At 35.5% G+C, this 27,810-nt stretch overlaps 1 protein-coding gene across 2 annotated transcripts in view; it reads right to left on the reverse strand.

Annotated features, from left to right (window-relative positions):
• Positions 1–26,280, reverse strand: part of RICTOR (RPTOR independent companion of MTOR complex 2) — a 102,183-nt gene extending 75,903 nt beyond the window's left edge. For both annotated transcript variants that reach the window (XM_074357295.1, XM_074357286.1), the window contains exons 1-2: positions 26,191–26,280; positions 25,974–26,021 (exon numbers count right to left, since the gene is read on the reverse strand). In XM_074357295.1, coding sequence (XP_074213396.1) covers positions 25,974–26,021; positions 26,191–26,239 — 97 coding nt within the window. In that variant the 5' untranslated portion in view covers positions 26,240–26,280. The remainder of the gene's footprint in view (positions 1–25,973; positions 26,022–26,190) is intronic.
• Positions 26,281–27,810: the final 1,530 nt, after the last annotated feature.

Genomic DNA, 27,810 nt, shown 5'->3' on the forward strand with positions numbered 1-27,810 from the left:
TAATTAAAATTGGTTACTATTTGTTTAGCAAAAACAAATTTTATGGATCGATCATGTGAAAGTTATGTGATTAGCCCAAGCAAATGTTTCACACATTAGTGGTCTAAATTAATGAATTTTTGTTACATATTTTAGCACATTACCTTTATGATCTAAAATTTGCTCAGTTTTAAAGTAGAAACTTTTATCATCTTATTTGCCTTCTTGAAAATGTCAGAAGAATTAGGAGTAGAAGCAGAGTTGACCAATATTTTCTGTGATTTATTTGTGAATATATATGAACAAACGCTAATAAGCAACAAGCTAGAAAAGCTGGGTGCATGAGAATTTAATGAAAATTAAACATGAATACATATGTCTGCTATGTATATAATTATGTCTTTAATGTTATCTATGATTACTGTGAGCAGATGTAAATGATTAAAAGTATATGGAAATAACTATAGTTGGTATTACCTTTGCAAAAGCCAGCAGCAAATCTGCCTCCTCCACCAGCAAAGGCACTGGGAGTACATCTTCTCACCCTTACCCATAGGTCCAAAAGTTCAGGAAGCAGGAAGCACTGCTTCAAACTCTCTAATATTTCCTGAAATTCTAACAATTATTAATATCAAAAAATTATATAATTTAGTAGGGAAAGGATCTATCCCAATGATAGAATCCTGGGAAAAGGGCCTTCTTTTTACCTCTAACACTAAGGAACTCAGAATTTGCTAGGAGAGCCTATTCCATCTTTGATAGAGTAGTAGAGTATTTTCTCATACTGATGCCAAAATCTGCCCCTTTGTAATTTTCACTCATTTGTTCTGGTGTAACAATCTGGAATGTGGAACAAGTATTATCTTCCCTCACATACAGAAATAATTATTTTTCCTCTCAAGTAACTATAGAAGAAGATAATGTTCTTTTAATCATTGGAATATTTTAAATATAAATACTACAGTAGAAATGGGCAAAGAAAACTTATCAATTATCACCATAAATAAATCAATTTAGTTATAATCTTCTTAAATGTTAGGCTTATTACTAAAAACATTTTTATAGGGCTGTTTTAGAAGAATGATGGACATGAAGCAGCTCTTGAGAGCGAATGACTCATATAGAGGCAAGACCACATGGACAGCAAGATGGCACTAGGTCTCTTCAGCCTGGTATGCCCTTTCTACCCAATTTGGAGGAAATCCTTCCCATTCTTTAGAAGTCTTGCTCAGATGCATAACGGTCTTCCCGAACCTACAAGCTCCCTTCTTTACATTTCTATGATACATTCTTCATATCACTATTACAGCAGTTATGATAGAACATGTAACTGATCTTCCTGGGTTCTAGTTTACACCTATTGTGCCAGTGTAATTATTAATACCATCTCCTTTCACTCCCCAAAGTACCCCAGGTTGAATTAGAAATGATATGATCACCATAAGTATAGACAGTTAAAATTCAACTACAGTTTGTAAAATTTTCTAACAACTAGATCTGTTCTCTATCTCCTTTTCCCAGAAACTGGAAGCTGGGTTCTTACTCCAGTGTCCTGCTCTTACAATAATGATCGTAAGAAGAAGTAAGGCAGTTTCTGTAACATCTTGAGATTGTCTTCCAATGACCCAAGTATTCAGATCTCTTTTCCTCCACTTCAATTTTGGATTGTCAAATTACCTCATTTTACACTTTCCTCTCTCAATTTATTAAAAAAAAAACAAAAACTTTTTGCTATAATTCCAAAGGATCGCTCACATTGAATGATTTCAATGGAAAAAGATATATATACTAATAGGAAGCACAAAGGTTTATCATTGTTTATTGAGGTTTATCATTGCTTATTGAGGTTTATCATTTTATAACTTTGACTGGATAAACTGAACAACTGACATCTACCAGTTCACTGATGGGATCATTTTAAAATTCTATGAACAAAAACCATGTCTTTAATTGCTTTATTACAAACATGTCATTATATAACTGTAAGATACAGATCAGGATTGATCTGGTATAAAACATTAAAAATAAAGTTAGTTAGAAATAGTTAATAATTCATCTGAACAGAACTTTTATTAAAAGTTGTATGAATACATAACATTAATAATTAGAATTATAAATTCTTAGAGAAATGCAAACCAAAAGTACAATGAGGTATTATCTCACACCAGTCAGAATGGCCGTCATTAAAAAGTCCACATATGATAACTGCTGGAGAGGGAACTTCCTACACTGTTGGTGGGAATGTAGTTTGGTGCAGCCATTATGGAAAACAGTATGGAGATTCCATTAATACTAAAAATAGACTTACCATATGATCCAGCGATCCCCCAAAATATGAAAAAATATGTGTTTTCTCAAGGATCTCAAGGAACAGCAAGAAATTCTATATTCCCAGAAAACAAGATGATAGAGAATAAAGGAAAGTAGAGCTGTCTTCCAATAGCCTTATAAGATATATTAAGAAATTTTTATATCTTTGGGCAATGGATAATTTTTAAGACATTTATGCAAGAGGATGGCATGATCATCTCTGTGTTTTAGAAAGACAACTTTGGAGAATAGACCTAGGGGCAAAGAAAGGCAAATTTAAATAGGGATTACAAAAACCTTCCATGCAAGAAACTTAATCAATCCAAGCAGGAGGAAAGGCAGAGGGAGAAATCAAGGATGAATTCAGGTTTCTCGAATGGATAAACTGATGTATGATACTATTTACTAATAAGGAATCCTAGAGCAAGAGTAGATTTAGGGGAAATTTTTTATGATTTATAGTAAGCATATGCACCAAAAACAAACAGTAACAACACAAAACACCTTACATGTTATACATTAAAATGATGAGACAAAGTAATTGGCTGTTTGGTCTGCATCAGAAACAAAGACCAGTGGTTTTCAAACCTGTGTTCCTAAAAAATACATGAGTTATAAGAAATACTGATTCCAGAGTCAATATAAAGTAAGCCACATAATCTTCATTTATAGGAGGCACCCTAGTGATTCTTATGCACACTGAAATTTGAAACATGTTATAAAGACTACCAGCATCTCCTGGAACTGGATTCTGATACCCCTTTGGATTATTTGATCTGAACTTTGGAAGAAGAAATAAGATCTATTCTATGAAATATTCTTCTGTATTATTTTCAAATAATGTATTATAGTATGAAATAATACCCAGACACAAAAATAATAACTAATACATACAGAGAGCCTACAACAGATCGTGCTAATACTTTACACAAATAATCTCTTTCAATCTCCTCACCAACCATATAAGGTAGGTAGTATTACTATCATCCCCATGTTAGAAAATGAGTCTTAGAGACATTAGTTCACTCGCCTGAAGTCAAATAAATACCAGAAGCAGACACAGGATTTGGACCTAAGCAATTTGCCTTGAGAGTCTACCTTATTCCCCAATATACAATCACCCTGAAGTATATTTCACTATACTGTCTTTCAGAGGGGAATGTATTTTCAGCTTACATACCAGTTTGTAATTATACATTTATTTGTATAATTATTTGATGTTTATTATCCCATAAGTCAGCTCTGGTTCACCATTGTGATGTCATCCTAATACTTAGAACAATGTCTGATACACAGTAACCATCCCAAAAATCATATACTGAATAAATGAACACACTATTCAGAAATAAATACATAAAAACTTTAAAATATACCAAGCTGTTTCTTGATCTAGGTGCCAGTTTCACAGGTGCGTCAATCTGTGAAAATTCACTAAGCAATATACTTACAGTATACTCACTTCTCCCTAGGTGTAATTCAATAAATAGTTAAAAAAGAAGAATGAAAAAATTTTTGGCTACAGCACAGATATGACAGACTTCATTCATTCTCCTTCCATAGTAAACAGGAATTTGCTACGTTAACTTGACTTTTCACAATCTGGCATTTACAACAAATGAAATCCCCAGGTCACACTGTGAATATTAAAATATAAGAATTTACAATAGAAGTACTATTTTTATGATTAATTATGGTAACAATAGCTATAGTACAGATGTACCCAGAAGAGGAGCAAGAAAGAGAATGCTGCTTTAAATGTGTCTATTTTTCAAATCCTGAGGACCAAAAAGATTACTCTCCCAAAACCTAACCATAACATCTTTCTATTGCTTTGAAAAGAAATCTTGGAGGGGGGGGAGTGGTAATAAATAGCGCAGCGGTAGAGTGCATGCTTAACATGCAGGAGGTCCTGAGTTCAATTCCCAGTACCTCCATTAAAATAAATAAATAAATAAAAACCTAATTACCTCCCCTCAAAATAAAAAAAATAAATAAAAATTATTTAAAAAAAAAAAGAAAAGGAATCTCACTTCCTAAGGTAAGAACAAATCTATTTAATATAATTAATATAATTGCCTTGACTCATTCAAATTAATCAAATATAAAAATTTTTAATGACAACGTCTAGAACTACAAAGAGGGAAAATAAGGCAGAATTTTGAGCCTGCCATCTACCTTTAGAAAATCACCTTCCTGATCCTTCTCTATTCCTCTCTCCCTCCAAGCAGTATATTGACTTTCATGGCAGTGCTAGAAATCATGTTCCCCAGTTGAAGTAGTTGAATAAAGAACTAAAGCCTATTTACCTTACCAAATAATCTTCTAATCATCCCATCAGTACCTATTTTCACATGGTAAGTAATTGAGAACTTTTAAAGATTTTCTAGTAAAGGTGGCTCAGACATTTGTGGTAGAAAATGAAGAGCTGCTTGATAGGGAAAAAAAGTATGAAGTGCTTTCTTGCCGTTCATGTCTTTCCCTTTTCCACAATAAAATTAGAGATCAGAAGAATGTTTGGGATTGTAACACCAGTTATGAGATAACTGTAGTACAGAACTGAAACCAAATTCACAAAGCACTTTTACTTTGTACACATGTGCGACGTATACACAGTATATACAAAGAACACACAAAGGCCATTCACCAGACTACAGAAGTGGCTGTCATTCAAAGAAATCTTTTCATGATATTTATCTTAATGTTATTTTTCTGCAGAAAAACAGCATGAAAAGTACTGCCTGAGATCAGAACAACATTTTCTAAGACAGCAAAAATAACTAAAAACAATTACTATATAAAGATTACGATTACTGGATGTTCTGCTAAAATTTGTCTTAATCTATTATGTTTTATAAAGAGGTTTGTAAAATCATTAGGTTTCCATAGTCTCCTAATTAGAAATCTTACATTATAAGAAAAATTCCACTTCTCTCTGAAACAACTCACTATGTAAATGAACTCTGTAAAAGAATGGAACAGCTGTGCCTAAAAGCTGAGACAATTAATTGTTATATACATCAGGCCTATTAGATTTATTTACAAAGTTAGTTGTACATTTTGCTTTGCTACTTACATGTTTCTTTTTTTCCTCTATGAAATATGACTATTTTTAGTTCAGATCACTTGTCTGACAGGTGGCTTCTATGAATGTAATTAAGGACTTCCCTCTTAGAATCTAATAAACAAGTAAAGGGTACAAATACACTTCGGCTGCAGGACACTTAATTTTTTTTTTTTTAATAGTGTTTCTGGCTTTTCTTTTCTTTTTCTTCTTTTTTTTTTTTTTAGGACACTCAATCTGAGTGCAGGTTAGAAATCTGAAAAATGTTATTACAATGTTACTTTCTAACCTTTCCATTTGTATTTTTGTTTCCACAATTTATCTCATTCTAATGCTTCCACACTAATTATTCACTATTTCTCACTGATCTCAGTCTTTCACTAGCTCTTTTATGTCTTAAAAAAAAAAAATGCTTCTGCCCACTGTTTCCCATTTTTGAAGTGACATTACTTACTTCTAGCAAATTTCTCTGAGATTCAAGTTAATTAATTCTTACCTTACCTTCTAAACTCCACCAATCAGGTATGCAGGCCACCATTCTACTAAAGTTGTTCTCAAATTTACTATCTGCCCAATGCAAAGACTTTTCTTATTCCCTAACTTTTGCATTATAGTCCTGGCCAATACGAACCTTCTCTCCCTTGGTTTCTATAATTAAATTGTATTGGTCCTCTTCATACCTATTTCTCACTGTTCCTTATGTACCTCCCTTAAAGGTTTGCATTCCCTCCTGTTTCACATCCTTTATTACCTAAAGCTCTATCATTTGCTCTCAAGTTTCTCTCTTCACTGACTCCATAACTCTTAACAAATTCAATTTTAACCATTAAATAAACAATGCCTCAAAATTTCAATTCTACACTTTATCTTCAATTAAAGCAACACATCTCTGTGTAAATTTTGGTAGTCTGTCTATCTCAAATTCAATATATCCTGTAATCAAACTGATTCATCCTTAAAAAAAAAAAACAAACCTTTCCAAAATTTCCTTCTTCAGGCAATAGTAATATTGTCTAAACTAGAAAATTATATCCAAGAAGTCACCAAATATCAGTGAGACATCTCAGTATACATATGTATCTTAAGCACCTCTTAATATAGATTATATCACAACAACATCTTGTCTTTATACACTATTAAGTTCTGAATCAGTGCCTTGCAGTTATTACCATTTTTACACAACTCATCTAAAAATTATCAAAACAAAAACATACTGGCTAATCTGGAGTCCCATGCATGAAGGAAACACATGATAAATTAAGCCTTTTCATGAGCCTTGGTCAATGATGATCTTAATCAGGCAAGAATGCCATAGTACACATCTGATTTGTATAATACAAGTGTAAACAAGTCCTTTAATTACAAATTTACTACTTATTATTCTTCCCCACATTTCACTTAGGCATGCATAAATAGTCGCATTAACCTCAATAATCAAAATTTAAAAGTAAATTTACGCATGCTGTTTGAATTTAACTTTAAAAGCTTTGAACTATTACAAACAAAATAATATAATGCATTTCCTTGGTTATGTCTTGCATGAACAGGAGATCTGAAAATGATCTGCACTAACTTCTAATATTTTTATATTTATTTGTTCATTCTGATAGTGCTTTTGAAACATTATTGTTTTCCAAGCTTCTACTATAGGACCATAATCCTTCATCTGAAATGTTGGGCTTAGATAGGTTTAGGAATTCAAAAATTTTTTATTTTAATGTAATATACCACAGATTTAACAACCTCAATAGGGTTAGGGGAAATACTACATATTCACATACAGTAATATTTTTTAGGTGAAACATAAGGCAACACATTGAGATAATACAAATTCTGGTCAGGTTTTGCTGCCAAATGAGTTTAGGTCAGGTTAGGTTTTGTCAGGTCATGTTATTTATGGAATTAGCTTTCATTTTCAGAATTTCTGGTTTTTCAAAGTTGTGGATAAGAGAATGTGGGTCTGTACAATTAAGATTACCAACATTTCAAATCCTGTACTCTCTTCTACAACAAAGTCATTGGAACTGTCACTTCTTCCATTCTCCCAGTGGCACAAAATATGTGCCAATATTGAAGTATAAATTTAGATCTCCTTATTCAAGTTGGATAAAGCTGAATAAGAAATAAACTATATCACTCCAGAAAAAAAAGTTTGTCGGCACAGAGAATTTAATCCCCAATAAAGAAATTTTCTGCTAATTCAGAATACAAACTTATTGTTTAGGATAAAAAATACTATTGGAAAGAAGGACTTCTAGCCTTCAAAGCAACTACCTAGCTGCTAAAGTATATCTGTGAACTACCAACATGGGTACCACCTGACAGCATGTTAGAAATGAAGAATCTTGGGCCCTCTCATACCTACTCAATCTGACTCTTCATTAAAACAACATCCCCATTCATCTGTACATTTATGCAGAAAAAGTTAACCTAGCAGGCCTAACTGCTTTTCCTTAAAAAGGTCTGCTTACCAGGTTAGCCCTTGGCAGGCATCCAGAAACAAATTTGGGGAGGATTTCTACCACCCTAACTGGTAAGAATGGCTCAGGGGGCCTAAATAATTTATGCAAACAATATGGTTTAGGCTGAACACCTGCTTTCCTTCTGTAAGTCTGGAATTTTGTTACCTCCCAGACAGAAGCTGCCTACTTCATAAGTCCTCAATAAAAACCCTGGGGGCTGAGTCTCTAACAAACTTCCCCGGTGGACAATAATACTTCATGTGTTGTCACAATTCATTGTTGGGAGAATGAAGCATGTCCTGTGAGATCCCACTGGGAGAAGACACTAGAAGCTTTTGCCTGGTTTCCCCAAGATTTCACCTTCTGTATCTTTTCTCTTTGCTGAGTTTGCTTTGTATCCTTTTGTAGTCTTCCTAGCAAATTATTCCTCTGTAGTATTCCTAGCAAATTATGAGTTTTCCCTGCAAATTATTGAACATGGGGGTGGCCTTGGGGACCTCCAAAACAACATGAAAATTTGAGAAACACTGCAAGACTTGAAGAGTGTGGGCTTAGCCTGGGGCTAGTGCAAGACAAGGAATTCATCAGGCATAAAGTCAGACCTTCAGATACACTTAGAAGAACATTCATCCAACAGAGGCAGAGAGCAAAGTATCTCTGGGTAAAGTTGAAAACAGAAACAAAACAAATAAAAAGAGACTTCCCTGAGACTATGAAATCAATCACAGGTGTCTTAGGAACCTAGATACACTCTTTGAATGATCCAAAAAAATCCCAATGTGAGAGTTTTACGTAGCTCTTTGTCCACTGTACTCCTAGGCAGCAAGCAGGAGCAAATTCAATCACCCCAACCCATCCACCCAAATAGGTAGCCACCTTTAGCCTGAGTAACCTAACAAATTAAGTGCAAAAGCAAAAATCATAAACACAGAAGGAAACATGAAAATAAGCCATTATAAACAGAAACAATAAACAAAAAATCTAAAAAGACTAAACACTAGAATTATCATAGACATAATACAATGAAATAATAATTATGTTTATATATATATCTAAAGCAGAGGGGGTTGGCAAACTTGTTCTATAATGGGCCAGACTGTAAATATTTTAGGCTTTGAAGGCCATAAGATCGCTATCTCAACTACTTAACTGAGTGGCTGTAGCACTAAAGCAGCCATAGATAAGACTTAAATGAGTATGGCTATGTCCCAATAAAACAATTTACAAACGCAGCATTTGTAAGCCTTATTTGCAAGATTTGCAAGACATAACTTGCAAATCTTTGGTTTAAAGGAAACAAAGGATTGAAAGTATAAGATTCAAGACAGCAGCATAAAAAAAAAATTAACAAACATCAAAGCAGAACTTCCTGAAACAAAAATATCATGACTGAAATAAAAAAAACTCTATGTGGGGGGTAGGGGGGTAGGGAGGACGATAAACAGAATAAACACAGCTGAGGGTAGAATTAATGAACTGAAAGATACATCTGAAGATACTACACAGAACACAGCTACCAAGAAAAAAGGAGACAAATATATGAAAGAGTTTAAAAAAAAGAAAGATAATAAGAAAGTCTAACATGCATTTACTAAGAATTCCTAAAGAAGATAATAGAAAATGAAAGAGATGCAATACTCAAAGTTAAAGAATGAGAACTTTTTTAAATTGTTCAAAAACATGAAAAATACTTAGAATCAGGACACCCAAAGAATCCCAAAGTAGGACAAATAACTATCTAAATACTTTTTATTTAAGATGTTTAAGACCAAAGCAAAAGAAATAATACAGACCAAAAAGACAGACTATCCAAAAAGAAAAATGATTTTACAGTTTATCACTTTTACATATTAAAAAAATTAAATCAAAAGTGAATGAACCTTGTATGAATCCTGACCCAAAATGATATCTGTAAAACAATCAGGAAAATCTGAACAATAAACATTAGATGATATAAATAAATTACTGTTAATTTACTTAGCTGTGCTAAAAGTATCATAGTTTTATATTTTAAAAGTCCTTATCCCTCAGAGATACACACTGATGTAGTTACAAATAAAATAGTATGTGCCTGATATTTGCTTTAAAATTACCCACAAATGGAGGAGCAAGATACATGGATGAGTAAGACTGCCCCATATGTTTATAATAGTTGAAGTGGGGTAAGGAATGCATTAGGATTCCTTGTACTTTTTTCTCTACATATGTGTATGTTTCAATTTTTCATAATAAAATATTTTTATAAAAGTCTGATAACCCCAAATGTTGACAAAAGCATGGATGAGGAGCAATTTTTATATATTGCTACTATTTTATTTATATATATATATATACACACACACACACATACACACATCATATAAGCCATAATTCTACAAGTTTTATAACCTAGAGAAACTTATGTATGAGTACCAAGATTCACATAGAAGGCTATATATAAAATCATTGTTTATAAGAGCAAGAAACTACAAATGACCCAAATGTCCATGATCAAAAGAATGGCTAATTTACTACTATTTATTTAATAACATTTGCCCCCTGGGTTTTGGCTCAAGCACTTGCCAGACATTATGCTAGGGTCTTTGAACAAATTTACTCACGTAATACTTTCACTGTTATAACCTTGCAAGAGGCAGAATATTATATCCCTTCCCACAAATAAGAAAACTTAGGCTCAGAAAATTAAATAGCATATTAGGTACTTCCCTGCAGAGTACAGAGCAAGAACTTGAATCTAGATCTTCCCCACTACAAACTCTTGAGTTTTCATTTCACAGAATAATTAGAAATGTATTTTTTCAAAAGAGAAATGTGTTAATCTTTCAAGCAAAATAGTTCAAACTGATAACATTAAAATTTCTTCACAGTATTATATAAGTAAACTGTACTTAATCTAGACCTGTACAAATTACCCATAAGATCTGAAATAATGTTGCTTCACATAACTTACAATTCCTATTTTATGTGTGCATTAGCGTGTAAACATACAATAAAACCAACAAAGGGTAAGGGGAGGGGGGTTTTGACTAGTTTATCTCAAGGAACCTTCTTAATATTGTTGTAAGTCTCCTCAAAGTATAATAACAGCTGATCTACCTTTAGTATATAGAAAGCCCTCTTCTTTTTTTAGGTCTCACTACATGAAGTGATCTCTAAAGTTTCTGCCAACTCTAAACTCCTAGTGCTTATTCAGATTCAGCTTTGAGGTTCCACACCAGTAAACCTCAACTACACTATTTCTTGCCTACACCCCTAAACTCATATTCTCCACTCTCCCTCATCAAGTACTAACCAAACTGGATCTTTTCTATCTCTGAGCCTTTGTATTGTATCTTCTTTCTACTTAGAAGACTTTGCCCCTACATCTTCACTTAGTGCCTCCTCGTTAGTCCTGGATCAATTAAGAATCACCACCTCAAAGAAGTTTTCTCTGACAATAGTCAACTCTCTTTCATATAACCAACTTTATACTATTCAGAGCATTTATTCATACTTGAAGTTCTTTGTTCACATGTTTACTGTCTGTGTTCTCCCTACAAGAACATAAACTCCCAAGGGCAGAGACTCAATGCTTTTCACCTTGAATCACCAGCAAAAGAAAGTACTACTCAGCACATAGTAAAGGTAAATAAAGATTTATCAACTCTGACTGAGAGAACAAATTACAGCAATAGTATAAGAAAGGTAACATATACTATAGAAGCCCAAAGAAGGAAGATATTCAGCCCTGCTGAGAAAATTAACTTTGTGAAAAACTTGTTTCTGGCTAGAGTGAAGAGAGTAGACTGGGAAAGGACAGAACTGGGACAGGGAGAGCAGTTATGAAGCCAATGCAATCACCCAGGAAAGAAAATGAGGCCTCAATAAAGGCATGGCAAGAGAAACGGAAAAAACAGATCTTACCAGTATTTCAGAAATAAATTCATTATCATCTGGTCACAGATTTGATGTGTAAAATAAGGACAAGAAATGAGGCTAGGATGTCGACTGGGTGTCCCCTTGGGTGATCTGACCCATTAAAGTACTGCTCTTAAAACCCAGATAGAAAATACAGAAAGATTTTTTAGAATAGTAAGATAATTATCAAGTTTGAAACACAAAAAGCCTGATATTAGTGACTATATAGTTAAGGTGTTGAGTAAGAAGTGAAGAAATTGATCAGGAGCCCTCAAATTAGACACAAATTTGATGGTTATTTATTCAGCCAATAAATACTTATGAAGCACCATATATTGTGCTGGGGGTGTTCTAGACACTGAGAATACAATGGTGAACAACACAAAGTGCTTGTCCTCACAAAACTTAAATTCTAGGGAGACAAATAATAAATAATACCATAATTAGCAGTAGTGACAAGGGCTATGCAAGAAAATAATATAAAAGAATAGAAAGTGATGAAGACAGAGGGCTACTTTAGATAAGAATGATCAGAGAAGGCCTCACTAATAAAGTTATATTTGGACAGAGTTTAATGAAGTGAGGGAGCAAGCGCACCAAGATTGAGGGAAGAAAAATCCAGACAGAATGTAACGTAAGTACAAAGGCCCTGAAAAGAGAATATGAGCAGGAATGAACAGCAAGGAGGCTGTTTTGCCACATACAGTGAACAAAAAGAAAAGAGTTAGGAAATGAGAATGGTTGTAGAGGAAGCTGGGGACTAGATTATAACGGCAGACATCACATACAGCGGTTGCATATGTTTTACAAAAGTTATCTTGTCACACATATTCCGGTATTTAATACAGTGCTAAAAATACAGCAGGTGCTCAATGAATTCTCTTCAAATTAATGAGTGAATGAATCAATGAATTAATGAATTCTCACTACATTTGAGCCCAATTTATATTTAACCATTTCCGAAACTCCAATTCATTCCAAAGGACAAACCAAACAGCAACTTAAAGATCTATATCATAAGCTTTACTGATCTTCAGAAGCATAATTTTTTAAATGTTTTGAATAGTGACATCACCACTACAACAAGGACATGCCTTTCCAAGAGGAGTACTTAGAAGGAAAACAACACCTACTTCAAAGTATGTAATTTCTAGACTATCAGCTAAAACACATCATTTGATAAATCCTTCATATTTGTAATGTTTTAATAATCAAAATATCATGACCAAGTTACAACTTTAGACCAAGTTCTGATCATGTCAGATAGCCAACAATTTATCATACTACTTCACTTCTATTCTAGAAGAAATCATTTAAAACAGTTGGGGAAAATATGTACCACTATGTACAAGAGCAGTAAGTAATATAACCCTGAAAAACATGGTTAAAAATATAAATTTACTTCATTTTGCCCTCCTAATTAATAGAATCAAACAAGCAATCACTCAAAATTTACCACTAAAAACAAGTATTCTTTGGGTAGCTAATAATCCACACTGAGTTTAAATCTGCCCAGTGAACTAAATAGCCTGGACTCAGAATCAGCAAGAATCTTCCAAGGTTGTTAAAAGTTCCTACCTTCAGGGAATTCCAAACTCATTGTTTCCCATACTTCCAAAGATTAGATGCATAAAAATTTAAAATATTTTGAATATTTAAAATGAAGTGAACACTAGTTTTTTTAAATTAACAACATTTAGAAAATGTACTTCATTAAAACTTCTTCACCTTCAGCATAGTTCAATATTTTGTTTCACTTTCACATTTACTCTTGCTTTTGCAATTGAAATAAGTAAAATGTTCTTTATTCTACTAATCTATGCTAAGTACATGTTGCCAGGATGCTTTCAAGTATTTAGTCAATTTCCTATGCAATACTCAGTTCTAATTTCTTGGGGATATGCACCAAGAGATGGGCAGTGAAATCTTTTTCTAACAAAGCATCACCAACTCATAGAGAGGAAAAAAAACCCACTAAAATTCAATGAAGGATTAAGTAAAAAATAAATAAATAAAATTTATTTTAAATCAAAGAATATAAAACATTATCAAGTACAGGAAAAGAAAAATGTAGTCCACTTCCATAGCACATCCTATGATAGTAAAGAGTCACCAGAACAAAGACTAGAAATAGAAAAAGAGAAATAGAAACCAATGAGAGAAACTGAAAAAGACAAGTGAAAGAGGGAGAAACAAACACACACAGACACTATAACTATTAATGAGGTCTTCCACAGGAGAATATTACTGAAGTGAGGACCAAGAAATGTTTATCATCCTCCCTTTTTCACCATAGAAATACTTAGCCAATTTTGGTAATCATTTTAGCAATTTGGGGCATCACAAAACTTTTATTGAATTGGAATTCTAATTTTCCAACTTTCTTTCTAACTTGTAGCTTTGAACTCTTAATGGTGATCAGATTATCTAGGCTTTTTCTTTAAACAGCATTATGAAAAAAAAAAAAGGAAAAAAATCATCTATTTAGATGTGTTAGTGGCTAAAACCTATTAAGCCAAAAGGTCTGGCTGAAAGACACATACTCAGAAAACGATTTTTAAAAATGCTTTTAAGTGGGAATTACTGTAATTATTCCAAACTCCATTTACTCATATAGATCCACTGCCCAACCAAATGAAAAAAATCCACACACATCATGACATAACTGACACACATAAGCAGACTTGGATTAAAACAACTTTTAAGTTTATATAACACACAATGATAGAACTTAGTACCTGGCATACGAAGTCAGATACCAAAAGGGTATATATGCTGTAGGAGTACATTGTACAAAGATCAAAATCAGGCAAAACTAATCTATGGTGTTAGAAGTCAGAATAGTGGTGTTCTTGGTGGGGGAAGTAGTGCCCAGATACAGACAAAAAGGGAACTTCTAGGGTTTTACAATATTCTGATTCTTGCTCTGGGTTCTGATTATTCATGTATTCAATTTGTGTTTAAACCCACAGAACTGTAAATTTATGACAATTTTTGGATCCATGTTTCTTATCAGCTAAAAACCATAAATAACATTTACTGATCTCTCACTATATTATTTTAACATGTTAAAAAAAAAAAGTGTCTAACATCAATAGTTTCCAAGGCCCTCTATCCTACAATATCCCTATCCTACAAATCTAGTATGAATACTAAAATTCTATTATTTTTATTATTCCTCTCAGTAAAATGTTTCATGTCTTACTCATGCCCTACTGTTCTTGATTTAACCACATCCACTCATTCAGAGTTGAAACAATGCCCCATTTTATTTTTCCAGCTCACACTTACCTTTCCCTTCTCTCATCTTGCTTTAAATGACCACATAAAGAACATTTAATATCTGTTTATATCTATATGCCAAAACTGTAATAAACATTTTACAAACATTTCATTCACTCCTCAAATAAATGTTATCTCCAGTAGAGATGAGAAAACCTGCTCAGAAGACAGTTTGTCCAAAGTCAAAAAATTCTAAGAAGCAAGGTCAAGATTCAGATCCAGACCTGCCTGGTTTCAAAGCTCAGGCCCTTAGCTACAGTGCTACACTGTCTGTGTATCATGCAATTAGCATGTTATTTTGTCAATATTTGTACCTTATTATCTCAATATATTTTGTGCCTTAATATCTCTCTCTATATAAATCCTAACTATCCATATGGTGGACATATATAACAACTTTATCAAGTCATACCTCATCTACCTTGAACTATGCTGTGAGGCAATAACCTATCTGGAAAACAATCAGAATGAAAAAGTAAGCACTCCAAAAGATGGCAATAAAAATTCAATGTATGTATCATCAAGTTTATTCACTATAGTTCATATACATTACTGACAGTAGGGTCCCTTAACTCTTCATAATCACAACCTATATATCCTTTTTTTCCATAAAGTATTAGTAAGTCCAGTTTCTACAGCACAATAAAAGTAAAAAAATTTCTAAAGTAGTTTCCAAATATGCTTAAAAACAGACATAATATTTATATACACACATACTTCCCCCAAATCTACTCATATTTAAGTATTCCAGGTTAATATTCAGTGGAAATATAATTACTTGTTTTAAAAGTAATTACACTTTTTCCCTGTGGCACTTTTACAATATAGGAATAATTATTGATGTAAGTAAAAAATTTTTCCAAGGACTCAAAAAAATTAGATCAAAACTCTTAACAAAGTAACTATGAGAAGAAACAATAACATAGCAAAAGGCAATGCCATAGTTTATTCAAATCTCTTAATCTTTTTATCTTCTTTTGAAAACTAACCAGCATTTTAAAAATTTTCTTCTATTTTGCTAGGGAACATAATAATATACATTTATATATTCAAAACAATTTTGAAACATGAACACACGACACTGAATTTTCCCATAAGAAAGCCATGACAAAAGAGAAAAAAGCTACTTTAAAGTTTATTAAAATATAAAAAGTGATTTAAACATTTTAAGACTATGCTAATCTAAGTTTACTCATTCAAAAGTTATAAAACCTTATGTTAAGAATTATTCTTACATGACATATGAAATCTTATATGACATAAGAATTAATCTGACCTGCTCTGTACCAAGTTATAGCATTCAAAGATAACACTAGAAGTTACAACCCGCAGTAATAAAATAAAACCACAAGTCACTCTAAATAAACAAGGTAAAAAAATAACTATATGTATTCAAATATTGTATTATCATGATTTTACATTAATATCATATGTGACAGATATGACTAAAATCTTATCTGTAACACATGTGCTCAATAGTGTTCCACAATATTCCACCTGCCACTTGGTCACACACACAGAAATTGCCATATAGCTAAAGGTTAGAGTTCACAGCTCACCTACCTCCAACCACTGGAGTCTTCTTATTTTTTCTGCAATTCTATTCCCTTCAGTTTTTCTTTTTTCTTTTTTGTTCTTGGGGGAGGGGGCTGGTGGTGATGGTGGTGTGGTGAAGATTAAGGAGTGTATTATACAGAATTATGAGTAGGAAAAAAACAGGGCAATTAAAAGTTTCAGTATATAAGGGATGAACATTAAGCATGGAAATAATTAGCAATATTTTAAGATGTGATTTCTCAGGGTATGAAACTACTGATAAAAATGTATATGTACATACATCTAAAACCAGGTAAATACACTTTTATCTGGCAAGCTGTTTCTTCTCAGTAACTAAAAGTAAATTACTTGGCAATCTTTGTTTACAGCTTCTGTGTCTCTTCACTATTTATTCATTATAAGAAACACATGAAATTACACTGGGTTCTTAATAAAATTACTAAAATCCCTGCAAAGGGCAATTCAACTTTCCTTCTGCTCCTTTAATCAAGTGTTAATTTTTCCAAGCACTGTTTATCCTTTACCCATATAACTAAAGGGCTGGTTAGGGTGACTGGATTTGGCAATGAAACATTCCATGTTTTTCAAAATAATCTTAATTTTAAATATTCTCTCTCACTGTCAGGCCACACGTTTCAATTTTGAAATCAGAAAATACGGTCATTTTAACGTGGGAAATAACAAAAACATTACTCATCCCATTTATAGTCTCTATTTCCAAATTGCATACATCTAGAAACAGGTTTGATACAAATTTATAGAGCCCTTTGAACATGCAGTATTAATAAAGGGGAAAGGAGACACATATACTACAAAACAATGGAAGAAAAAAAATAATTTATGCTTGGGTTTGGAATGCAGCCAAGCATCTATATACTCATCGTCACAAGCACACAATTAATTCACAATATGCCTAAAATCTCTCAGTCTAGTCCAGAACTACCTTCAAAGGTTTAAAAAGCCCTTAGTTTGAAATATAATCAGTCTTCAATAGTTAAGAGACTTATACACAGAACTCATCATCAACTTTTTCTCAACATTATCTTCAAATACTGAGTAATATGACAGAAATATGTTAGTTCACAAAATGAAGTACAATTTTTAAAACACTGATTCAGAGCTCTAACTATCCAAATACTACCCTTTTATGCAAAGGTCTCAAAGGTGTCAACACTTCAATGAGGTCTTCTCTCCTAGGTCCTTCCTTACCTATCTCCCATTTTTTTCCTGAATTCCTCAGGTTTTTGATTCCTTTATAAAGATAACTGGCAGGTGCATAAGAGACTACTGTCTTCTATTATGCCCTGATATAGGTATGTCCTAACTACAGTGTAAACTTCTTGAAGCCAAGAATTATGCCTTCCTGATTCACATTAACACTTACTAACCTGATAATACATTCAGCAGAAATACGCTGACTGATGATAACAAACCAATACAAATCCAAATTCTTCAACATTTTGAGATTAAAAAATGGCAAAGTAATTGAATGAGCCAGATTCTTTAAAATCCAGGTAATTAAGGTTAAAAAATTCTTTTCTACATTTCTTACTAAACTCAATTGACTCCTTAAACAGGTATGTTTGAAGTCTTGGCATATCCTCAATTTTATATTTTATATAAATTTCATCATTACCAGGCACACTGCTCATTCGATGCAATCTGACTGGCTAGATGACTACATAAGAGGAATTTTAAGAATGTACTCAGGTTTAGGTTCTCTTTCAGCCCTATGACTCTGAACATATGAATGTGGACTCTGAACATATGAATGTGATATTTAGCTAGTTTTACATAATTATTCTCAATTTAATTTGGCATCTGTATAATTTTATAAGTACACTCATCCAGCAGCATAATTTTAAAGTAGCTATTCAACTTTAACCTGGCCACACTAACAAAAAAGCACAGATAATACAAAACAATGGATGATTCAAAAAGCATTAACAGTCAACTCTCAATTATTCATATGTGAATTACCTAATAAATATTTTAGCCTGTTTACATCCACTATTCTAAGAGTACTTGCTTAGGAAATAAAAACTGAAGCTAATAACTCAAATAAAAGATACATCAATCTATTGTAGGGGAGGAAAGAATACAAAATCTTCCCAAGCCTCATACAAATAATGCTACTTAGATTATATATTAAGCACTCTTCTACAGTTATTCACCTTTTTTTAAGTGCAGGTAACTGAGAGTGGACTGCATTTAGCTTGGTGACAGTCAGAGGTACAGATACACAGGCATGCAAACCATTCACTCACCCCACTGTGCTTTTCACAGCCCTATTTTCAGTAGCCTGAGACCTGGGAGGGGGAGGAGGCAGCAAGTCACTGCAGATGATCACTTAAAAGGAAATTGAGAGTTGACTATAATTTACATTTAAAGTGCTATTAAACACCATACTCCTACATGTATTCATTGCTGTTTATGGGAATCCTTCTTATAGTAATTTAACAAGTGACTTAACGTGGCTTCCTCTTTAACCTTTCAATATCCCAGAAACATGGTAATATCCGAGAATCACAAAAACAGAAGGTGAAAGTGCTATGCATGTAAAGTAGGATGCATTTCAGAGATCAGGAAACTGAAGCCCAGAGAGGTTAAACAGCATGCCAAAATCATCCTCAGGTCAAGGAAGAGAACTGAGTTGAGGAAGACCCCACCTTCAGTGCAATAGTCTGGCAGTCCCTTCAACCCAAAACACTCCTCTTGGCTTCAAAGATCATAATCTTGCTAATTTTTAACTGGCCTCTCTTTTTTTTGGCCCTTATCTTCTTACTGATTTCTAGGCTATACATATACTCTCATCCGCTTACTCTCTAACATTCAAATCTTCAGCTCTTTTTCCATTTACATTCTTCCCTCTCTCAAGGCCCTAAGCAGCTAACAATCAGATCACAAGTTCAGAACAACCACAAAAACATCCATTTCAGCATTTTCTGCTGCCTCTTATACATCTCTGTATAATCACCTGAAATTCACTTTATAAAGCTGAACTCATTATCATCTCTTCTAATACGTTTTCTCCATTTCATGGCACCATCACTTTCACTGTCCCTCAGATCTGCAAACTTAAAATACTTTTTTACTTCTACTCTCCTTAATACTGTACTCCTTTTCTCATCTCTCCATTTTTCCTTACAATAATTCTTTCGGTTATAATTACATGATATACGCTGTAGAAGAAACTTAAGATCTAGTGAGAGAAGAACTGAACAAAGAACTTAAATAAGGCAATGGTAAGTGATATTTAAAAAGGAATAAACAAAGATGTGGAAAAGTAAAGGAGGAAGCAATGAATTCCCACTGGGATGATAAGCAGAGAAAACAACCTATGCAAGGTCAAGTAAATAGAAACTGCATGCCATGTGCAAGGAATAACAAACAGTCATCTTTGACTAAAGCAAGGATTCTCAACTGGGGGCATAACACAATCTCTAAGGGAAAAGAATAGGAATGGGAAGGTAGGTGCTTTAAGACAGCAAACCCTCCCAACCCTCTTTGGGAAGCATTGTGTGTAAAGAAGGGAGGGAGGTGTGTTACACAAGTGAACTACACAGAGAGGCAGATAGATTGAGAATAGTACAGAAGAAAGTAATTGTGGAATATATCATCAAACACCTTCAATACAAAGCTAGAGAATTTGGACTTTATTCTATGAGCAAAAATGAGACTGTAAAGAGTTAGTGAGTGTGCAAGCGTTTTTTTCTTTTAACTTATGGTAATGAGAAGATCAGATCTAGGTTTCAGGGAGATAATCCTGGCAATCACACAGCAGAAAGAGTGAAAAAGGGTGAGAGAAAAGAATATTTTACTATCATCCAAATGATATAATAAGGATGTGAACTAGAACAATGACAATGGGAACAGAAACAGCGATTGGATTCAATAGATATTTCAGAGGCAAACTGAAGGAACAAGGCAAATGAACGAAGAGGATGAGCAGTAGGTCTTCAGCTTGAATAACAGAGGATGGTGGTGGTGGTACCTAGAAAGTGAAAAGTGAGTATGCCCCGGGTGCAAAACTTTACACACCACGACTCTGAGATGAGGCACATATGCTAATATGTTTTGCAAGTTTAGAAGAAAACGTCTAAATAAAAATGTAATTATCGTAACCATCTCAACTCATGGATTTTGAAACCATGAGTGGAAAGGTTGCCCAGGGAGACAGCACCAATAAGAGAGAAAAAAGAAAATCAAGGACAGAATCTTAGGGCACACTTGCTTAAAGAGCTAGAAGACCAGCCAGTAAACAGAAAAGGAACAGCATGAGCGGTGGGAAAAGAATCAGGAGTGCACGATCTGCAGTTAATCACCCACTAGCCCTGTGACCCGGCTGAATTACTTATCTTTCTGAGTTTCAGTCCATTAGAATTTTAAAGCCTGTATCCTCAAAGGTAAAATAAGGATAATAACAGTACCTTAAAGAGTTGTTGAAGATTGAGTAAAATAATATATTTCAGTGCCTAGAACAAAACTATTAATACAGTAGTAGTACTAATAATAGAATGGGGAGCTTAAAAATGCCAATGAATTTTACATGAGGTAAAACATTTTACTAGCATCCTTTAAGAAAGGATTTTCAATACAAGGGAGAGAGCTGTGCTTACACGACTACCAGTTAAGGAAGAAAGCTGTGGAGTGAGGATAAACTATTCTGAGTGTAGAGCCAAAGAAAAAAACAACTGTTTTGAAATCTTTATCTTCACCATTCCACATTTCTCACCATCATCCCATGCCTAGCACAGTACCTGCTCCATATGAAGACTACAACAAATGTTTGCCAAATGTGAGAAAACTGAGGTAAAGGAAGGAAGAAATGAAGAAGCAAGAGATCTTAGTTCTACAAAGAACCTTAGGGGAAATGGTATTAGGAGCATAAAATTCCTTTCCAGGTTTGCCTTGGAAATGAATAGAGATGCTATATTCTCTGACTCAGGGAGACAGATGGTTAAGTACAGGTGAAACACAAACAGAAGAAGACAAGGGAATTCACATTAGAGAGATTCTATCTTCTTAATAAAGAAATAAACATTCTCTGTACACAGCAGGAGGATTCCAAAGTCGTGGAATCTGAAAACAAACTAGTTGATTCCTCCATTTCGATATATACTCAACTTTATTTCTGTCTCTAATACCCTGGTCTAGTGCCTCATCATCTTAGATTCTATCAGTGGCCCTCAGAGCAGCTCCTCTTCCTACAGACTTTACCCTTCCCAAGGAGTGGGATATCCTCTTGAGAGCCCACATTTCTTTCCACTATGTTTACCACTATTCTTATGAGAAGCCAACCCCTCTGTGAAGCCTTATCTGATCCTCTACCTAACAAAGAGTTAATCATTCTCTCCTGTAGGCTACTTCTGTTCCTTGTACAGTTTGATTACTTATTGTTCCATATTGCAATCACTTCTTCATGTTTGTTTCAGTAAACTCCTAAAAAGGGAGTAACATCTTCCTCTTCTACTCCTCCAGCACTTAATTCAGCATTTAATATATATAAGACAGTCAATGTTTGTTTTGTCTAACTGAAGTGAGTGATTAAACAACATGAGTAATCTAACTGGAAGAAATCAAAAAACAAAAAGACAGTGTTCAAATCTGCATCATTCAGATAACCTTCCTACTTTTCTAACTATTAAATAGCAAATAAGGCAGTCAATTTTTTTATTCCTACTAATGGAAGAGTAAAAGTTGGATAATCAAAAAATATAAAACTCAATACTTAAAAATAAATCATATTCTAATAGTTGTATTTGAACATAGGTGTTTCCATGTCCTGGGAATTCACCTTGAACACAATAAAATTATACTAGGAAGGGCTTACACAGGAATACTCTGTGTCTCTTCAAGTTATTCAGTACCAGGAAAAGATGCACTCCTAGACCGATAAAATAGACTATCCTTGCAGTGGAAGTGGTTAAGGGAAGCATTTCAGCTTCAAAATAAATTTTGGCATGCAAAACAGAGAGTATTTAATTATATCAGTAGCAAATATGAGGGACTTTCACAATGATAAGTAGAGCAGTTTTCTGAACAGAATTGAAAGCATCAATTACCAGTAAGTTGACTGTCAGATCTACTACAATGAGGTTCCGGAACGAGATCAAAATTAATCCATAAACAATTTTAACTGAAGCACTTTAGGCCTTAGCACTAACATCAATATGAAAACCGAAGAACCTTAAAACTCTCCTGGGCTTCAAGAAGTCTGCAAGGCTAGTCAAGCTCCAAGTCACTACTACCAGGAAATTTCTGGAATCAGGGAGAAAAGTTCCAAATTCTATTAAATAAAATATCTTAGGGGAAACAGTATCTTAGGTACTATAACAGGTCATTCATTGCTTAGACCTAATACTAGTAATGTCACATACTACTTTTTTACAGTTGTTATATTCAAGAACGTACACAGTGCTGTATGTCAATTCTATTTCAATTAAACTGGAAGAAAAAATAATCACAGTTGGAGTGAGGGCAGAAAGGAAACAAATTAAGTGATGGGGGAATACATGGCAGTTCATTATATTTATATACATTTAACTTTGTCTATTTTGAAGCTTTTTTAATAAATTAAAAAAAGAACTCTACTTCAGATAGACTATACCAAATTAACAGTATGTCTCAAAAAACTGAAAGCTTTAATACCATAATTCCTTATTAACAAGTTTATAATATTCAAAACAATCATTTGAAATATTTTAAATGTGATATAATTTTGATTTCATAGTGTACAAAAGCAACTAACATTTGGTTAATATCACTCACAAAGTATCAGGTCCTGTGCTGAGTACTTTAAGCACTAGCTCATTTATTTTTCACATTCTTAACAACCTTCGAGAGTAACTTGAAATTAATCTTTTTTTTTTTTTTTGAGCTGAAGAAGCCAAGAGTTAATCAAGGTCAAGTAACCTGCCCTGAATCGCCTAACTATTAAGTATCAGCTGAGATTACAACTCAGAACTATTTGACTTTACAGTCTGCTCTCTTTCATTATATATTGAGGGTTCCTTCAGGAATTACAATGACAATGGCTTCTATTTCATAATGAACTTTACTAAACAGCTAAACAATAAATTTCTCAAAAGTTACATAAAAATAATGAGAATGAGAGCAAATACTGCCACTGCATTAAACACAATGTTTTTCAGTTACCCAAACTTTATCTAAAACATGCCGTAATCCAATCCACAAACAGCTGCCCTTTAGCTGTAACCCAGACTGCGCCACTGTTCTCAAATGATTACTGAAGTTTAATTCCTCAAGAATCTTCATGTTAGATCCACAAGCCATCTTTTAACAATGAAATGTTTGTCAGAATAGCAATTTCTCAAACAACAGTCACTATACAATGAATCTGAGATTACTTTTCTTATTCGAAACTTCCTTACGATTTAGAATCTAGTTCTCATATACCCTCTCACTCTTAATCATGTATTGCTTTTGCAGTCAGTTTCAATTAGCTGTGTATATTTCATTCTAAACTGAAATACACTTCGTCAGGACAAGCAGAAAAAGCATTTTCTGCACTTTTTGTATTATCCCAGAAACACGGTGTTTACTAAATGCTCAGGAAATACAGCATTTCAAATAGTAAATATACACTTATCTGGGTACTTGAGTAAAACTGGAGTAAACCAAAGATATCAAATCAAATTTGTACATAAGCTTTTACTATCCAAAATTTTGACACCAAACAGAAACCACTATATGTAGGAGCTCAGTAAAGTCAATTTAAAGTACAACTATAACTTATTTCTACCACCACATCTAAGTAGGTTTTTAATGTACAGATTAGACTCAAGATCTATCTAAAACATATATGCACGTATATAAATTAAATCACTAAAACTACATCTGTTACAGAACTCAAGTGCTATATTGAGCCCTGTGGAAATTTTGCTTATTTTGTTAGGAAATTTACTACAAAATCTTTTCCAACATATATTTCATATAGGCTTTTCATATGTGTGTTATACACGGTCAAGTTTCCAAAGTGTTACACAAAAATCAAAATTTTTACATCTTCCTACATTAATAGTCAAACCCTATCTGCTGAAAAATGTTCTAATTTAGTGCATTAGTGATCTAACTAGTTGCAATTTTTATTACTTAAGCCCTTATCATATTTTAGAAACTCTTTTGCCTGTAAAAGGACCCAGTTCACCCAAAACAGTCCCTGAACTTTCAAAAAAAAAAAGTTACAAAAATGTCCTCTTGTAGCTAAATGAAAATTAGCCTTTTAGTTTATAAAACAGTAATCTTACATTATGATATACAAAATAAAACAGAGAACGCGTTATGCTTTAACTATAGATTAGCCTCAACAATGAGCCCGCGTCTAACAAATACTGTAGATAAGTCATTACGTCAAGTAAAACGTAGGCTAAAAAACTGAGAGAATGTTTAAAACGACTTTTGTAACTTCCTAAAGTGTTTTTCAGATCTCAAAAAGGAAACTGATTCTGTACAGCTGAATCAGGTTACACTCTTTACACTGCAACTGGTGTGAAATACGACTTCTTCGGAATCAATAGACCAAATCTTGTTTACCGTGGAAGAGAAAAGAAAAACCCTGTATATAACCACTAAATCTTCAGCGAGATACCATCGAAATAAACTCCAGTATGGTGACTGATAGAAGATATACTGGCCAGTAACCGGATTAGGTCTTTAAGAATATATAACCAGGGTTTACCCAGTTCCGAAGGTGTAAACAAACCCATCGCCCCTGCAGAAGGTAAACAATGAACCTGCAGCGAGGGTGAGGGGGCGGTCTTTGCCAACTACAGTTCCAGCGGCCCGGGAAAGGAAAACAGGAGGGAAATACAGTGTAAACTAGACACTTAGCAAAAATCACGGGTTCTAGGTTTCACTACGGAGTTATCAATGCTAAGGGTCCCTCAGGGCGGTGGGCAAAGAGAAAAGCAGTCACGTAGTCAGCCAGGACCGAGTAGGTCCGGCTTCGGCTCCGGGGGACGGGGAGGGCAGGATGTGGTCGCTTTTCCCTCAGACATCCTCCGGCAACCTAAATAACAGCCTCTACCCTACTCTGGCCGCCCCCGGGACTCGGCTGCACGAATCCTCCTCCGGGATAGGAGGACAACACTGCCTCGGGGGTCTAGAGACCCTTGAGGGTCGCCGGCTCCGCGGAGTCCCGCTCGGTGTTTCCCGGCACCCGCAGCACCCAGAAGCCCGGAGAGGGGCTCGGGGCGACGAAAGCGGGCACCGGGAAGGGGGATGGGGCTGGGGAGACGGCCCCGGGCTCGGCTCCCGCGGGCCGGCAGGCGGGGCTCGGGTTCTGCTTCCCGCACCCCCGCGGGACCCGCGCGGGGCCCGCCCCTGCCCCCGGCCCTTGGCCCCCAGCCCCCGGCTCCTCCCCAGTAGGACATCTCGCCGGCGCCCGCGGCGCCCCGCGTTACCTCGGGTCAGATCCAGCGGGACGTTCTCCTCGCCGCTGTCATTCCGCCCTGCGCGAAACAGACACACAGCCCCAATTAGGATTCGCTCCCAGGCCAGCGGCGGCAGCCCTAGCTCCAGCCTGCGCCCCGGCTCGCTCCCCCAGTCCAGGGCCAGGGGAGGCAAGTGCAGGGGTGACGGGCGCCGGGCGGCGGGGGTTGAGGGCTGCAGCAGACTTACCTCGTATTCGGAGGTTCTTCAGCGAGCGGCCGCGGCCGATCGCCGCCATATTGACGGATTTCAGTCACAACACCGGAAACCTCGCCCAATCGCGCGAGAACCCCTTCCCCTCCCCGCGCGCCGCGCCCGCCCCCCGCGGCATCTCCCCCGCCCCTCGGCGGCGGTAGGCGGAGGGCGGCGGGTGGCGCCGGCTCGGCCCCGAGTTCGGAGGGTGCGCGGTGCCGACTCGGGGTCTGGACGAAGCTCGCGTCGCGCGCGCCCGCCCGTCTGTCCTGGAGCCAGAGGGCGCGGCGACGCGCCCGGCCTTCCCGGAGCAAGTCTGCCGGGAGGGGGCATTTCCCACGAGGGGAATCCCATTGATGTGAGTTTGCAGCGTGGAAGATGCTTCCCCTCCAGCCGCCGCGGAAACCGTAGTCAAAACCGACGCGAGGTGGGAGGAGGCAGGGATGCGCTGGGCTGGCCACCTGCTGAAACCATCCTGCATGATTCTCCTGATTGTTTTCAAGCCCTGAGATAGACAGCCCCTCTTCCTATTCATTAAGTAGAACGATTTTTATTAAAAAAAAAAAAAACTGCGCAGTTTTAACGTAACTAAATCTTTCCTAGAGTCGCTTTGCTCCAACCAAGTTAACGTGTAACAAAGTTTGTTTTCCAACCTCCTTCTGACCACTGTGCTACTTACAGCCTTGCACTTGCTCTTCAAAGCCACACTCAGCCAGGCTGGCTTCTCTAAGTGGAAGTGGTCGGTTGGAAGTTTTGTTTTTGACCGCCTGGCGCAGTACCCGAGAACGGGATGCAGAAGTCGGAGTGCAGGGTGGTGGTCCCTGGTGGTGGGTGGGATTGTTCTCGCGCACGCGCGGCCGCCGGGAGGCCCGGGGAGAGGGTTTCTTCTCTGCCTGGAACTGAGGAGAAGCTGCTGAGGGCTGTGTCCGGGTGTTCCGTCTGTGTAGCTCCTGAAACAGTGGCTAATGAAAATGTTGTGGATTAATATTTTTATAGATGAACCTAACAATTATTAAATGTAGAGACTTTAATCAATGTAGATACACCTGGCCCCTGATCCAGCAACTTTCTTTTAAACAAAATTAACTTTAAAGAGAGGGGTAAGTGATGTGTCGCCTCCTATTCCTTAACGGATGTCTTTTCTAGTCCATGAACTGGAAGTTAATTAGCAGTGGAGATACTGCCTTGACTACCTCTCTTTTCCCAGCTCCCAGTTAATGCAGTGTCCAGCATAAATAAATGTTCAGTAAATAATGAGTTAGCCGAGTAAATGCCCTGGATTCCTTCTTTGTTTCAATGCTCTTTTTGCTGTTTAAACAAACAAACAATATTTGGAGATAACTAATTGCAGTCGTTAACAATAGGGAACAATTGGAAACAAATGACCAAAGGTAGAGATGATGCAAATTATTGCAACCTTTAAAAATGACGACCCATTATGGGAAATAATGTTCAAAATAGTAAATCAAGGAAGAGATTACAAAGTTCCCTCTTTTTATAAACACTTAAAATACATATCAAAGTAAAAGTATACTTTATGAAATATTTACATGTCTATGTATGGAGAAAAATGAGATGTACATTAAAATGTTAACTTTTTTTAAGTGATAGATTTAA

Source organism: Camelus bactrianus, chromosome 3, assembly GCF_048773025.1.
Source record: "Camelus bactrianus isolate YW-2024 breed Bactrian camel chromosome 3, ASM4877302v1, whole genome shotgun sequence".
Lineage (NCBI taxonomy): Eukaryota > Metazoa > Chordata > Mammalia > Artiodactyla > Camelidae > Camelus > Camelus bactrianus.